At 42.1% G+C, this 14,476-nt stretch overlaps 1 protein-coding gene across 3 annotated transcripts in view; it reads right to left on the minus strand.

Moving 5' to 3' along the window:
- Positions 1-14,241, minus strand: part of PLCL2 (phospholipase C like 2) — a 106,673-nt gene extending 92,432 nt beyond the window's left edge. For all 3 annotated transcript variants that reach the window (XR_015707806.1, XM_087771882.1, XM_087771892.1), the window contains exons 1-2: positions 13,951-14,241; positions 12,642-13,177 (exon numbers count right to left, since the gene is read on the minus strand). Coding sequence is in view for 2 of the 3 variants with exons in the window: in XM_087771882.1 (XP_087628008.1) it covers positions 12,642-12,956 (315 nt within the window). In the remaining variant the exon portion in view is untranslated. The remainder of the gene's footprint in view (positions 1-12,641; positions 13,178-13,950) is intronic.
- Positions 14,242-14,476: the final 235 nt, after the last annotated feature.

The raw sequence follows: 14,476 nt of genomic DNA on the forward strand, positions 1-14,476 counted from the left end.
CTCTGAGCATCTACCGAAATAATATAAAACCTATTTCATGGTGGACAATTAGGCACCATGTTAAATCACAAGATGGTATGTTTTCTCGGCAAAAGATGCATTTAGTTGATGGTATTCCATAATGTAATTTTACTAAATTCACCAGAAAAAGTGAGAAAGACCTGAAATAAATTCAATAATTAATTATTCACTTCAAAATATTTCCAGTATATCCAGGGTTTGTTTGCAGACTGTACTATAAATCTAAACATTAGAATCTTATTTTAATTGTAAAAATACAATTAATTCAAGAGTCTTAGGTCTGTGGCAAGTGATTAATCTTGCAAACAATTTTTTAGAGACCAAAGCTTTAATCACAAGGCTCTTTTTTATCCCCCTTACCTCCCCCCATACACACTTACTATAGTAAATTTTATATACCCGCTAAGGACAGAGCTGAATTTGGGATTAGGTGTGGAAGAAAAAAAATGTATTTGCTGCAGCTGACCACACTGAAAGTATATATTTGAGCTATGATTTCTGGTTAATATAAAAGTTCATCAGCAATTACCAGGACAAAAAAAAGTAAATTTTCTCCTGGCAAGGCAGGAACTCCTAAACTACTCTTTTGTGAGGTTAATTTCAATATTTATGGACAGAAATATTCATTTCCACATGTAAAACAACGTAAATCCATGTCATGTTCTATTCCTGTTACTCCGAGGGTGTGTCACTTTCAAACAGAAGAAAAATAACACTTAATCAAACATTTTAAAACAAGCAGTAGAATTATCTGAAGCTTTGAAACTTAAGAATTACATAAAGATAACGTTGCTGACAGTGATGCTCAGAAATTTCGAGTCAGACACTGGACTTTGTCACAAAGTGGACACACAAAAGCATGAGGATTCAGGAATCCTCAGGAATTCAGGAATAACAAAGGTGTCTTCTCCTGTCTCAACACAGCAGCCCAACTGAGAAGGAGCGGGCTAATAGGGGTTACTCCCCTTTGCAGTAGACAGAAAGTTCTTAAGAAGGGAAAAAGAAAACAAAGCAATTTCCTTCCTCAAAGGAGAAAGGAAAAAAAAAAAGAAAACAAGGGAGAAAAAAAAAGGAGATAACCCTAAGAAAAAATCAGGAGAGCATCCTGACAGACACCTCACACCATTTCTATTTTCAACAGCTCAAGTGACAAAAGTGTTGGGATTTCCTTCCAAGATAATGCTGTTGTACCAATCTTGTGGGACCTAAAAACGTCTAGTTATTTTTCTCCTTCATTGATTACTGTAACCATTTAATAACCTTTTTAATCCTCAGACCAATTCTTCTCTGAGGGGAAACATTAGATGCTCTTCTATTTTCAGGAAGCTATCTGATCTCATTGTTATACTTTGTATGAGTTTCCTAAAGACTAGGAATGCCTTCTTGGCTCTTCTGGACTCTGACACAGGCATCCTGAAGAGCCTCACACATTATAAAAGCAGAAGAAATAAAAGATTGGCTAAAATAATCCATTAACGTGAGTGTTGAGCAAGAACCTTAAAATGCAGAAATCTAGGACATCCAAAATACTATCAAGACCGCATTTTCAAAAACAAGATCCTTCCTGTTTCATATTTAACAGCTTATTATAAAATGAAAGCACTTTTATGAGTGCTATATTGTTCAGCTTTATGCAATGTCCATGCTATTTTATTCTGCTACTGGGCAAACAAATGTACCTGACCATAGCCAGAAGCTAGATGTGCTAATCAGCAATGTTTTGTGTCACCAGTACCATAAAAAGGCTTTATAACGTGTTAAAAGATTTCTCACAGAACTTCAGTCTCCTGCAAAGATGTTAATGCCAACCACTTCCAACACAAGCATCATCACCAGCACAGACATTCCTATACAGTTCTTCAAAGAGAAGGTTTTAAATATTTAGTAAAAGGTTTTAACAGCACTCTCCCAAGGCCAATTCGTGCCAGTGATACCATTTAAATCTTTGATGATGACAACACTAAAAATAAATAAATTATAGTTCAACTTAGTATCACAATATTGCTAAACCTTCATTATGCCATAGTGGATTTACACGTTTGTCCGGCACACATTTGGAAGACCATTCTAGTCACACACTGCAAAAAATTAATCAAATGGAAGGAAAAAATACATAAAAAGGCACCAGAATGAAAAAAGCACAGAAAAGCTTCAATAGGTGGAACAACTAAATACACTAAGATTCTTTAGCCTGGAAAAAAAGATGACATAAAGCAAATGTGATGAACACCTTTAAACTCATTTGTGGAATAGAGAAAGTGAGTACAAACCAATTATTTGTTATCTGTGCTAACACAAGAACCAGGGTTATCAGGTAAACAAGTTAAGTAGCTGCCACGTAAAACCAGGAAGAAAAGGACTTCTTCACACAACACGTAGTTAAGAAACTGCCACAGGATGTTACAGTGGTGAAAAGCTTACAAAGCTTACAAAAGGCCTTTGACAATTAATGGGGGAAAAAAAAAAAAACCATAAGGATTATTAAACACAGAGATGTCTTAGCTCCAAATTACTTAACACTGGGAGCAGATGTTAGGAGAGGAGGCTTTTTCTATTCTTCTATCTCATAGTGTTGCTGTTGGAGGAAAGCTAATGAGCCAAATGGACTTTCGGTCTGACCCAGGGCAGCCTTTCTTAAATTCACAAGGGCTGGCAACTTTTGAAGACTGGGGGAAACAGATGCATCTACCCTAAGCTGTGCAGTCAGCCTTGATCGTAGGTTCAGGCCTCAAACCCGGTGGGACTTAAACCCACTGTGAAGGCCAACAGCCTTGCACTGGAACCTGCGCTCTCTTTCTGTTACTCCTTTTTGGGGACTGACAAGCAGAGATGAACTACTGAAGGACTGCACACACCACACAGAGAGCTCTGCTCTGTTCTAGCACTTTGCTGCGAACAGAAGGATCCCCGCTAGCTCTTCAAGAAGAAAAGCAGAGTGTGGCCAGTCTGTGGTCTCTCTGCTGCTGAAGCAGAAAAGCCAAGCTGTATAGGGGATGGGGAGAGACCAAAGAAGGGGAGGGATGAACAGACAGGGTGACACAACAGACAAGGTGCCGCAAACCAGAACCAGGCCAAGCAGGATGGTAAAAGACTAATGTTATGACTTCTTCCACAGCCTTACTTCTAAATCTACAAAATACCAAAAGATAACACTCACAACTAGAAGCACTCAGTGCCTTCACGCTATACCACCACTCTCAGAGCAGAGTCCAAGTCAGGCTGGCCATTCACTGAAGAAGGACAAAGCGTGAGGCATATGGTCCGCGTTATTTAAGATGAGGAACAAATAAAGCTGCAAAGTGCCAACCTCAAACAATGCTCGTGAGATGCATCACTGCAACTACTACAACTGGGAACAAAGAGAAAATAAAGAAGAGTTGGAGTTTAACAAATGAAGTACCTCCAATAAGCCATAAAATACTCTTGGGGGTTCTTCAAAAGCAAGAAAAACATAACGGTATCCGAACTCAAACTACTTATGTCTGCTCTAGCTTTCTCCACTATGTGGTAGTAACGTGCCATGACTAAATACATTCTCATTTCACACAAATATTAGCCTTTAACACTAGGATTCAGACTGGAAATGCTTTTTGCAACAATCTGCTATCAGCATATCTAAAAAAAACTGATTTAGTGACCATTCTCTGTAAATGGCAAAATACATTTCAGTTGATTCAAGCTATTTCCTGAAGTAATTTATTTCCAACTATTACTGAGTTTTTCCTGCCCGTGTAGCAAAAATATATGGATTTGTAAATATATAAATATGGCAATGAATGTAAGTATTATTTCAGCAACTCAGAAACCAACTTTTTCTACAACATATACATGAAAGATGTTCATTCTGCCAATTTACTAAAGGAAAAAGCATGGCAGAGTATATAAAATTAAAGTGCGCTCTTGCTTTTTTTTTTTTTTAAATTGTTCCTGTACTGTTTACAGGAGTTACCTAAACTCAATAAACAAGTGCCTATCCTAAAGCCAACAACAACAACTTGTAGGAAGAAAACAATCTAAACAAAAGCTTTGACAGTGAGCTGAATTCCTGTCCTTTTAGTCCAAATCACACTTTAATAATATAAAGAATTAAGCAATGAAATTAAGTATTTCTTTTTATTTACATAAACAGTCATTTACAATTTATTTTAACGAATGTGGCTAGAGTAAACCGTTGATAGACAACGTCAAACACTTTTGTCATCAGGAACTAGGTAATGAAATATATAAAGCATCCAGGATTGTCCATCATAAGAGGTGCTTCACGAAACAAAAACCATGCAGACCGTTTTGCTGCTGCAGAATTTCACAATCATTCTTCCTCTCCTATCCTGCACAATAAAGGGCAGTGAAGGATGGGGATATGTTCACATACATGGATGCCAACACATCAAAGCACACACAGAACCTTACAATGCTCTGCCTTTTTTAGTGAAGGCAAAATAATAATGCTGGTAAGAAAAAAGGACAAAAAAAAAAGGAAAAGAAAATAGGGAAAGAAAAAAGAAGTTATAATCACAGAAGCTGAGCCATAAAAAGAACTTTAAAATTCTGTCGAAATGCTTTCTAACAAAACAGTATCAATTCTTTTTCTTCTGCAATACCGATTATGTCATAATTTAAAGGAAATAGCAAACCATTTGCAGCAATTTTAGGAAAGGTATTAGGACAGTCATGACACTAATATGCATAATATCAATTATCTGCTATATATTTGTGAGGTACCTATTTCCTACACCAAAATAAAACCCACAAGTAAGTTTATTTTATTAAAGTAAATATTTTACAGTCAATTTGGAAATCCAGCTTAAGATCCTGTATTTTGTATTTTTCATTTTGTAAGACTCTCAGCCGCTATTCTGAAAAGGGTTTTGTTTGTTTGTTTGTTTGTTTGTTTGTTTGAAGGCACTTCCTGCCTGCCTGCGCTTACGAACGATGCGCTACGATTTCCAGAACATGAACGTTTGGTATCTGAAAAGATCCCTGAACACAGTATACAATCCGAAGTACTCAGGGATATTTTATTACTTATTCCGGAGGGTCAAATGACATTAAAAGAAATCCCAGGAGAGGCAAAAATGAATCACATCTATTTAACTTTCCCAAGGCTGCACCAGTTAACACTGTGAGGCTCAGTACTGCTGATTTCCAGTCACGTGCTGTATTGCACCCTTCGCTGTCTTGAACATGGATGTTTGGAGAGGTCAAGGTCTAGGAAGAGGCAAGAGGTGAGTGAATTCAGGCATGCTCCTCTTCAGAAGCAAGGGACAGATGAGTCTGTACGGACAGTTCTTGAAAAGTAACTAGTTAAGTAGAAACTGAGAGATGCACTGCAGTCAAGATGGGCAACATATCCTTGCAAAGGATCGCTCCATACAGAAGTTAGTACAGTGATGGCACTACCCCATGTTTAAAAGGCATGCCAGATGTGAAAATCAACTGTGAAACAGTAACGATAGTCTTTATAAACACAACTGCGAAACAGGGAAAGATGACACTTACTTGCTACTTACTCTCCTTAAAGACAAACAAACCAGCCCCTTTCAAAGCAGCCTTTTTGGTGCCAATGCTGCAATCTAGTAAGCATAGTATAAATTTGTACTTACTATTATTTGAATATATTTAGAAGGAAAGACATTTTCTCATAAATTTTATTTCTGAATTAGGTTCTGCAACATCATATCGCCCAGTTTACAGGTGGTAAAGAGTAAAAATAACTGATTTTTAGCTTAACCATGGAATATAGCACTTGAACTTATATTTAAAACCCATAAACTACAATCATTTAATGAAAAAAAACATATATCATTATATGATGGAAATGACAGCATAGTTAAATCTGACTGTTCACCTGAAGATGGAAGAGTTGCATTCATGTTAGATGTTAAGTTAAAATCAAAAAACATGACAAATTGAAGATATGATCTGAAATAATTAGAATGCAGTCAGTAAGACAAGTACGAGCTTTTAAACTCTGTGCAGATGATTGCTTTTGCCCATATACAAAGAGGAATAATCAGCTTGCACAGAAGGATCACAAACAAAAGGTGATTAAAAGACAAAGAGAATCATACTGACATTCATTAACAGTTGATCCTGTAACACAGCAGCGGAGCAGAGTAGACTGACCTCTTGAGGTTTCTTCCAGCCCTATTTTTAAGCATTCTTCAATGCACATATGCTGCTGCATTTTATCGTATTTTCCTCTTCTCCATGTATGTTAAACATAAATTATTATACACCTTTCTTCCCCAAAACCTACCTGCTAGTCTATTTATAGTTAGATTTCTGAATTTTGAACAAAATCCCAAATTTGTGTGCAAAGATAAATATTTTAGAATCAATATAGTTGTATTATGTGTTTTAAGTTAATTTGGCCCTTAAAGATAGACAATCGGCAAATTTTATTTAGGGGTTTTTTTTTAATAGAGTCAGTGAGAATAATGTAAAGACCTACATCATTATCACCCATGGACCAGCAAAGACTGGGAAACTATGCAATTAACTTCTCCTGTCAGTCTCAGTTTAAATTTTTTAATCTTCCATGAGTGCAACCAAATCATGGGAACAATGTATCATCTGTGACCCATGGGTAGGAGACTACTGCTCTAATTCCTAGTTTAAAAAAAGTCTAAACTAATAGTTCTTATTTTTTATCAAGCCTGATAATAGGCATAAAAAACCCTCATCAGGTATTCACAATGATTTTTAAATAACAATAATTTTTTTCACCACTGAACAGACTGAACATGTTTTGTGGATATTCTAAGGATTTGGGGGTGGAGGGGGTGAAGGAGTTGCTATTATTCACACTAGCCAAGCTCTCTACTCAGTCAACAGAAATAGACAGATAAGCTCTTCCAGAAGAGAAGTCAGAGAAGCTAAATTTATCCAAATTAAGCTCCCGCTCCAAGTCATCTTTTGGAAAAAATATTTTCTCTTCATGGCCTATAGTAAGTAAGCTAACTAAATTACATGCTGAACTTGGGTAAAGTGAATATTGTTGTGTACCTGTTTCTACAAACACCTTTTGTTTCTTTTTTTAAAAATAGTATTACATACATCCAAATAAAATTCTGATTACTGTGGTCTACAGAAAGTACTAATGCAGATAAAAACATATACCAAATGCAACGTGCAACATACTCACTCAGTGGCTGTGACATAATACATATCCCAGTCCAGCATCACTGTTAGCAAGTAGTAAAATGCCTGATATATATGTCTAATGTATGTATACACTACTATAGGCAAATACCAAAGGTATACAGCTTTTGTATGACAGAAAACATGATTTAGGGAGAGCTACTATACAGTGATAAGTATTGTTTTAAAATATAGATTATATTTTAAAAATTAGGAAGCCAGTACCCAATAAGTAGTAGACGATGAAGAAGGAGGAATACAAACACTGATAGGTGCTGGTAACCTTCTATAGTCTAGCTGAGAGTCCAACAAATCAAAGAGAAAGTATCCCCTAAAAGAAAGCTCCAGGATTTATGAAGCTGCAGTTAGCCATTCAGATCTCTCATACTATCTGGCAAACCAAAGAGATAAGAGAGATCTATTAATAAATCAACAAGAAGAAACTAAGAAACAAACAAACAAAACAAATCCAGAAACAGCTCCTCAGAAAAATCTGCGCTTCAGTTGTCGAGTTGAAAGCCTGCCCAAGGTAAGACGTAGGAGTAGCGCAACTATCACAGCCTTGTTTCCTAAATAGATGCTTTTTTTGTGGTGTCAATTTTGGTGTCAATTAACACGTGTGCTCTGAGCAAAACATCTTCTATTGTTGGGACATTCGTGTCTTTCTTCCACGCAGATCTTCTGTAACTAGGAAGAATTCAGCTCATACTGCAGCTTTTTTGTTTCCAAGGGGAAAGGGCATGGAGAAAGAAAGTACATACTAGTTTTCTCCTTCTTTCCTCTATATGGCTGTTTTCTTTGAACTTAAGGAGTCTTAGCACCTTTGAGCCTGTGACTGCTCAATCAAGTTGACTTGAAAACATCCAGCACATTGGAAAGTTACTTGGGCATAAATGCATATATATATACCTCAACAGAGTGACTACACAGGTTTCTTTCCAAATATGAAAGATGACTGAAAATCAGGTAATTTCATATACTTTAAACTGATTCCAGCAACCTAACTCCTTTATATCCTTTTATAATCTATTCCTGGGTCTCCACAAAGACATGCTCATGTGCCATTGTGGCCAAGGTAATTTATGACTGCAGAGAACCTAGATCTACTGAAAATACTACTTTAGAGTTTACTATGAACACAAAAGGCTTTATTAAAGCCTTTAAAACAATCAGAGTGGTAGAAAATGAGGGGAGCCCTTATTGCTCTCTACAACTACCTGAAAGGAGGTTTTAGCGAGGTGGGGGTCGGTCTCTTCTCCCAAGTAGCAAGCGATAGGACAAGAGGAAACGGCCTCAAGCTGCGCCAAGCAAAGTTTAGGTTGGATATTAGGAGAAACTTCTTCACTGAAAGGGTAGTCAGGCACTGGAACAGGCTGCCCAGGGAAGTGGTTGAGTCTCCATCCCTGGAGGTATTTAAAAGACAGGTAGACGTGGTGCTTGAGGTCATGGTTTAGTGGTGGACTTGGCAGGGATAGGTTAACGGTTGGACTCGATGATCTTAAGGGTCTTTTCCAAACTTAACATTTCTATGATTCTATGAAAATACTGCATAACATTCTCCATATTTCATATTTTGTACATCTGATACAAACAGGTATACAGTATGAACTAGAGATCTTAGAAGACTGAACGAGATAACAACGTAAGCTGGCATTTCAATAAGAAAAAAGAAGCTCTTGATGCATATGCTGTAGAACTCCCCAGTCGCAGAACGACACCGATATAAGAATGTTTAGTTTCAAAAGCAAAGCGCTGCTGAAAATTATACCCTAGAATATCTACCTGCTAAATTTGGTTCCTCTCTTCCCACAGACTTTGGAACTTAGGAGTTGCCAATGCTCAGCAAGTGCATGACTTTACAAAATGAAAGCTTGAGTTTACACCCAGAATGAAAAAGGGAGACACAAATTTGTTTAAGTTATCGGCCAAGAAATGTATTGACACTGAGATCAGTATTACTATACGCAAAAAAACCCCTGGACTTTGCTTCCAGACACATGTTGGTAAGAACATTCCTGCTCACAGAATGCCAAGCCACCTTTCTCCATTTATTTCTCATTGTTGTCTTCCTAAATAACTGCAGTCTCTCCTAAGTGTATCTCTTCTCACTTTGTTACTGTAACACCTCTCCTAATAAAGATATATTTATCCCACTGGATCTCTTTCCGTCTAGGTCTATAGTTTTGACAAACTGTGAGGTTCCGTAAGCGTTTGCTTGAGACCCCTGGAAGCAAGCAGCTCTGAGGAAAAATATACAGAAGTCATTTGCCACCTTAAAGATTCTCAAACTCCCACCACCTCAAAGTCTCTTTAAGAAAGATGCAGAGGAACCTCACACAAAAATAAAGCAAGCCCACTGCCAACTGTCAGAGCAGCTAAGAGAAGTTCACAGGATGCTTAAATCCACTTTGAACTGCAAGATGGACTCACTGGAAATTCACTTTACGGACTATGATAGGAACTGTTGTAGGAAGCTACATTCTAGGAAACCATAACTAGTTGCACCAAGGAAAATATTATGGAAAAACAAAATAGTGACCAAAAAAACCACTATGTACAAATAAGTGGTACATAAATTAGTTCACAAATCAGGTATCTGAAGAGCCCAAATCCCATGTACAATGTGTCATCACTATCACCTCTGAAAAATCAGAATCTCATAAATATGGAAAGTAAGAAACAGAAAGTGGACAAGTCTCTGTAAACACAGATACTTAGCCCCTAACCCTCAAGTTTGGTTCAGCAAAGGTAAGCAATGCAACAGGCTATTCCATAAAAATTGCTACAAATGAAGGGTACAATCTTTAACACTTTCGGCCTAAATGCAGCTTATATACAACAGTGAAAGGCCAAGTAAACTACCATGGTATGAAGATCATATTAGTTTTTCCAGTAATAGTGGCCCCACCACCTGTCATCATCCTAGATGCCACTTCAGCCTCAAAGAGTATATCCTCTTGTACCAAACAAGAAAGAAAAAGTCAAAATTATACAGGTGTACAAAATAAATAAAAATAGAAATAAAAAAATATGGAACCAGTGGAAAAAAGAGAAGGATCAGAGATTGCAAGTAAGAAAGGAAAGGAAAAAAAGGCAGCAACTGCTCTGAGAAGGGTTATGAAAATAGACAACCAATGGAAGCACAGACTAAAACCAAAATAAAATACATTTCTGCTCCTGATTTTCATGCACAAACTTGCAGTTCTAAAGTATTTAATCTCAACTGGAACTATTATTCAAATGTCAATTTTCTGTTTGTGACTCAAAAGCCTACACAGTAATTGGCAGGCAAAACATTTAAAGTATTAGATATTCCATAAATGCACATTTTAGAGATCAACTAACAATGTTGTATTTTGCATGAAGGTATGAAATCTGCATCTGCATGGCACAGACCTCTTTCCTGAGGTTACTCCATATATTCTTTAAGAGCAGTTTCACATCACTGATGTAAGTTACTAGAACTCCAGGAACATTTTCCAAAAATAGATTACATTTTACTTTTTCTACTCTGTTTTACAGACTTTTGCTCTGCAAAAGCAGAAAACAAGAAGCATCTTAAGGTTTACTACTCATGCCAGATTTTCCAAAAGGTTTCATATCAAAAAAGGCACCTTTAGGTGCCTATGCACCTACGCAACCGGCACCTATGCAACCGGATTCAAACTACCTGTGAACTGCTGAACTAAGCAGGCAGAAGAATAGTCCATATATATGAAGACAAGTGATTTTTCCCAGAAGTATTAAAACAGTAATATCTAAAATAACTATCGACCACATAACTTTAAATGTAGCGTTGTCAGATCTTTCCACTCATGTCGTAATTATTCAAACGGTAGCACAAAGTTGTAGTAGTCAGTTCTTGGCAGCTAAACAGATTACTGTTCACATTTGCAAAATGGTATTCATCAGTAATAATAGCAGAAAGCAAAATAATTTTATATTCCAAAGTGCTATCATTTCTGCAGAAACTAAGAACCTTGACTTCGGTATTCATGAAATGTAATCCAAAACATAGTTCCTTATCTCATGCTTCTTGATCTTAATATATCACGAATCCCTATGTATTGTATCCTTGTTTGGTCCCTAGAGAGGCTGAAGGTTGCTGTATAATCAAATAATGCACTACAAAGTAGTATGACGGCATGATACACCCTGCAAACAACGCTAGTATCTTTCTTGGACTACCACAGAAGAAACAAAACAAGTGTTAGGAAATATCAGACCTGGGAAAAAATCACTGGCAAATCCAGTAAATATTAAGTTATTCCAACACCGAGCTCAGTTGCCCCTTGTCTATTGTTATAATTTCTTTAACACACACACAGACACAAACGTACACACCCAGCATCACTGCTCGAACAGGAAGGGTGGGTGCCGGCTGTCAAATGTGTTCCACTGCTGACTGCCCTTGCTCTCCCCTTGGTTTTCACAGCAAGGTCCAGGAGACGGTAACACAACTTGAGATACACTACTAATCTTGAATTTCTACACGTGTTTTTCCATCATCCAGCCAACAGAACTTCATATGCTGATTTTGGAGGCACATAAATATCTAAGAAGACAACAAATGTAGCTTGATTTTGATCTAGCTAATCTTGATTAAACTCAGTTCTTACATACTTGAAGTTGTGCTTCATTTTACGGCTAGTACAGCCCTTATACCAACGGAGTAATTTCTCCATGTTCTCTCAACATTTTCACTGGAGTTGGGTAAGCTAACCCAAGACAAAGTGTCATCTCTCAGGAACCGTGGATTTAAGAAAAGAGAACAACTGTATTTGTATAAATAATTGTATTAAAAAACACTCCCATTCCTTTTTCCCCAATCTACATTTTACCACTGATGCTCCCCCTGCTTTTCAAGCTGAAATATTAGCATTCAGAATATGCGGAGCTCAATATAAAGAAAGATGCTTCTCTAGGTGAAGTGCAAGGCAGCCCACTGTTAAATGAGCTGTCACTTTTAGCAAGAAGAATGCTCCCTGTTCTACCTTCTCCCACCCCCAGCCCAATGGGATCCCGAATCTCTCATCGCCTGCTGCGTGCCTGTCACACGCACAAGCCAATGGAGCCACGAAACCGCGCTGCACAGGTGCATCCCGAATAGCACAGATACTGTGTAAGCCATGTCCTTCCCTGCCAGGCTGGTGCCCATGTTGTCTTTTTACAAGCCAGCTAGTTTTCTCTCGCCTTCCCCGACAGGAGTTAGCGCCTTCTGTTTTAATAAACCTCAAAACGTGACGCTCTCCCAACCCCCAAGCGTGGATGTGCATAGAGCCACCCTCTCGCTGTTGTCCGCTTCTGACAAAGGAAAAATTAAGTCCCCTCACCACAGGAAAAAATAAAAAGAAAAAAGCCGCCTATCCTTTCATCTAGAGCCAAAGCTCTGTGAGCCAAATCTATCGCCCGTATCTCCCTGTCTCTGTCACAGAGAAAGCGCCAAGACCCAGATGGGGAGGAGCAAGTGCTCTTACCTTAATTATGCTGCTCCTCCGGGGGATGCCGGGCTTGCCTTCTCGTTGTTGGCTGGTGGAAAACCCTTTCTCTTTGCTGCTGCTCTCCGGGCTCGCAGGAGGAGCTGATCCCGGCTCTTCGCCGGCTCCCGCTAGGGCACAGTCCCCGTTGGAGACCCGGCTGCTGCCGGCACTGTCAAAGCGGGATCTCCCGCCGCCACCTCCGCCTCCTCCTTCCCCGTCTCCCGCCTTGAAGGCCACCTTCCCTTGGACCGGCCCCGGGGAGGACGGGAGCCCCCCGCCGCCGGTGCCGCCACCGCTGCCGAACTCCGCCATCAGCCTCCCCCGGCTACAGCAGAAACAATGTTGCTGCCCCCCTCCCCTCCTCCTGCAGCTGCTCGGCGGTGCCTCTTCTTCCGCTTTCTGTGTATTTACGATCGGGGGATTTTGAGCAAAAGTCTCTCCCCTCCGCACATTTGGCAGCCGAGGCCGCGTAGCTCCAGGAAGGGGGGACAAACGCCTCAGTCGCGTCTGGGCGAGCACCAGTCCTTCAGCACCTGGGGACGGAAAAGAAGCGAAACGTGACAGCCTGCCCTCACACGAGGCGGCGGCGGGCGGGGGAGCGTTACACCACAGCGCGCTCCCCTGCACACACGCACACACACACACACACGCGTGGGAGAGCAGGGACCGGGGGAGGTCTCCGCGACCCGGCGGGTCTGGCGCGGCCGGGGCGGTGGGGGGGTGGGGGTGGCGCCGCGCAGCACGCCGGCGGCACGGCGCGGGAACCCAGCGCAGCCCCGCCGCGGGGAGAGGGGCCGGCCCGCCCCGGCCGCGGCCCCGCTCCGGGGGGCGGTGAGGGGGGGGGGGGGGGGGGGCTGGAGGAACTGCTCAACCAGGAAAAGGAGAGAGCCGTTGATGGCGGTATTTTCACCCTTAGAGTGAAAGCCACAATCGCAGAGCAACGAAGCGGGAGCGAAAAGAGAACTTGAAGAACAACACGCTCCAAACCCTCCGGCCCCCGCCCGGGGGAGAGCGCGTCCCACGCACGGCGGGGACGGCCCGCCGCAGCCCCTCTCCGGCCACGCGCGACGGCGAGAAGCGGCGGAACGCCAGCACCGCCAACGCCGCCCCGCGGGGCACCCTCCCGGGCGCCATCGGCAACTTTTCTCCTCTCCCCGCTGCCTGCCGACATCCAGCCGCCTCACAGCGGCTACAGCCGCGGCCCGGGCGGCAGCACCCCCAGCCCGCCCACCCTCCCGAGCCGCTACCCGCCGCGCCTCCGGCCCGCAGCCGGCCCGCTCCCGCACGCCGCGCCCCCGCTACCCACCTCGGCGGCAAGGTGGCAAGGGGAGCCCCCCTGCTGCCGCTGCAGTAGCCGCTTTTTCCCCCTCTCCCCTCCTCCCCGCTATGGTCGCCGCTTCTGCCCGGAGCCGGATACAGAGAGAAACTGATTCATGTGGTTGCTTCCCTCGCTCTCTGCTGCTGCCGCCGCCGCCGCCGCCTCCCCCGGCTCAACGCTCGGCAACAGCCCCGAGGGGGGGAAACGCCGGCAGCGCCGAGGGGAGAGGCAGCCCCGGCCGCCCCCGCGGGGAAACTCTCCGGGGAAGGCAGAGGGAGCGAGCCGGGCTCGCCCCCCCCGCCCGCCGCTGCCAATCACAGGGGCCGGCCCCGCGCGGAGTGGGCGGCCCCGCCGCCAGCACCCCCCTCCGGCAGCTCGGCGGCGCTCCGCCGGAGGGCAGGACCCGGGCCGCCCGCCCCCCCGCCCCGGCGTTATCGGTGGATTCCTCCACACGCTCCCTGCCCGCGCAGCCGCTGCCGGCTAAGGCGGGAGAGCCCGTTCCTCGCCGCCCCGC

This window comes from Nipponia nippon, unplaced genomic scaffold (genome assembly GCF_047370975.1).
Source record: "Nipponia nippon isolate SJK-2023a ecotype South Korea unplaced genomic scaffold, ASM4737097v1 scaffold_1, whole genome shotgun sequence".
NCBI classification, from domain to species: domain Eukaryota; kingdom Metazoa; phylum Chordata; class Aves; order Pelecaniformes; family Threskiornithidae; genus Nipponia; species Nipponia nippon.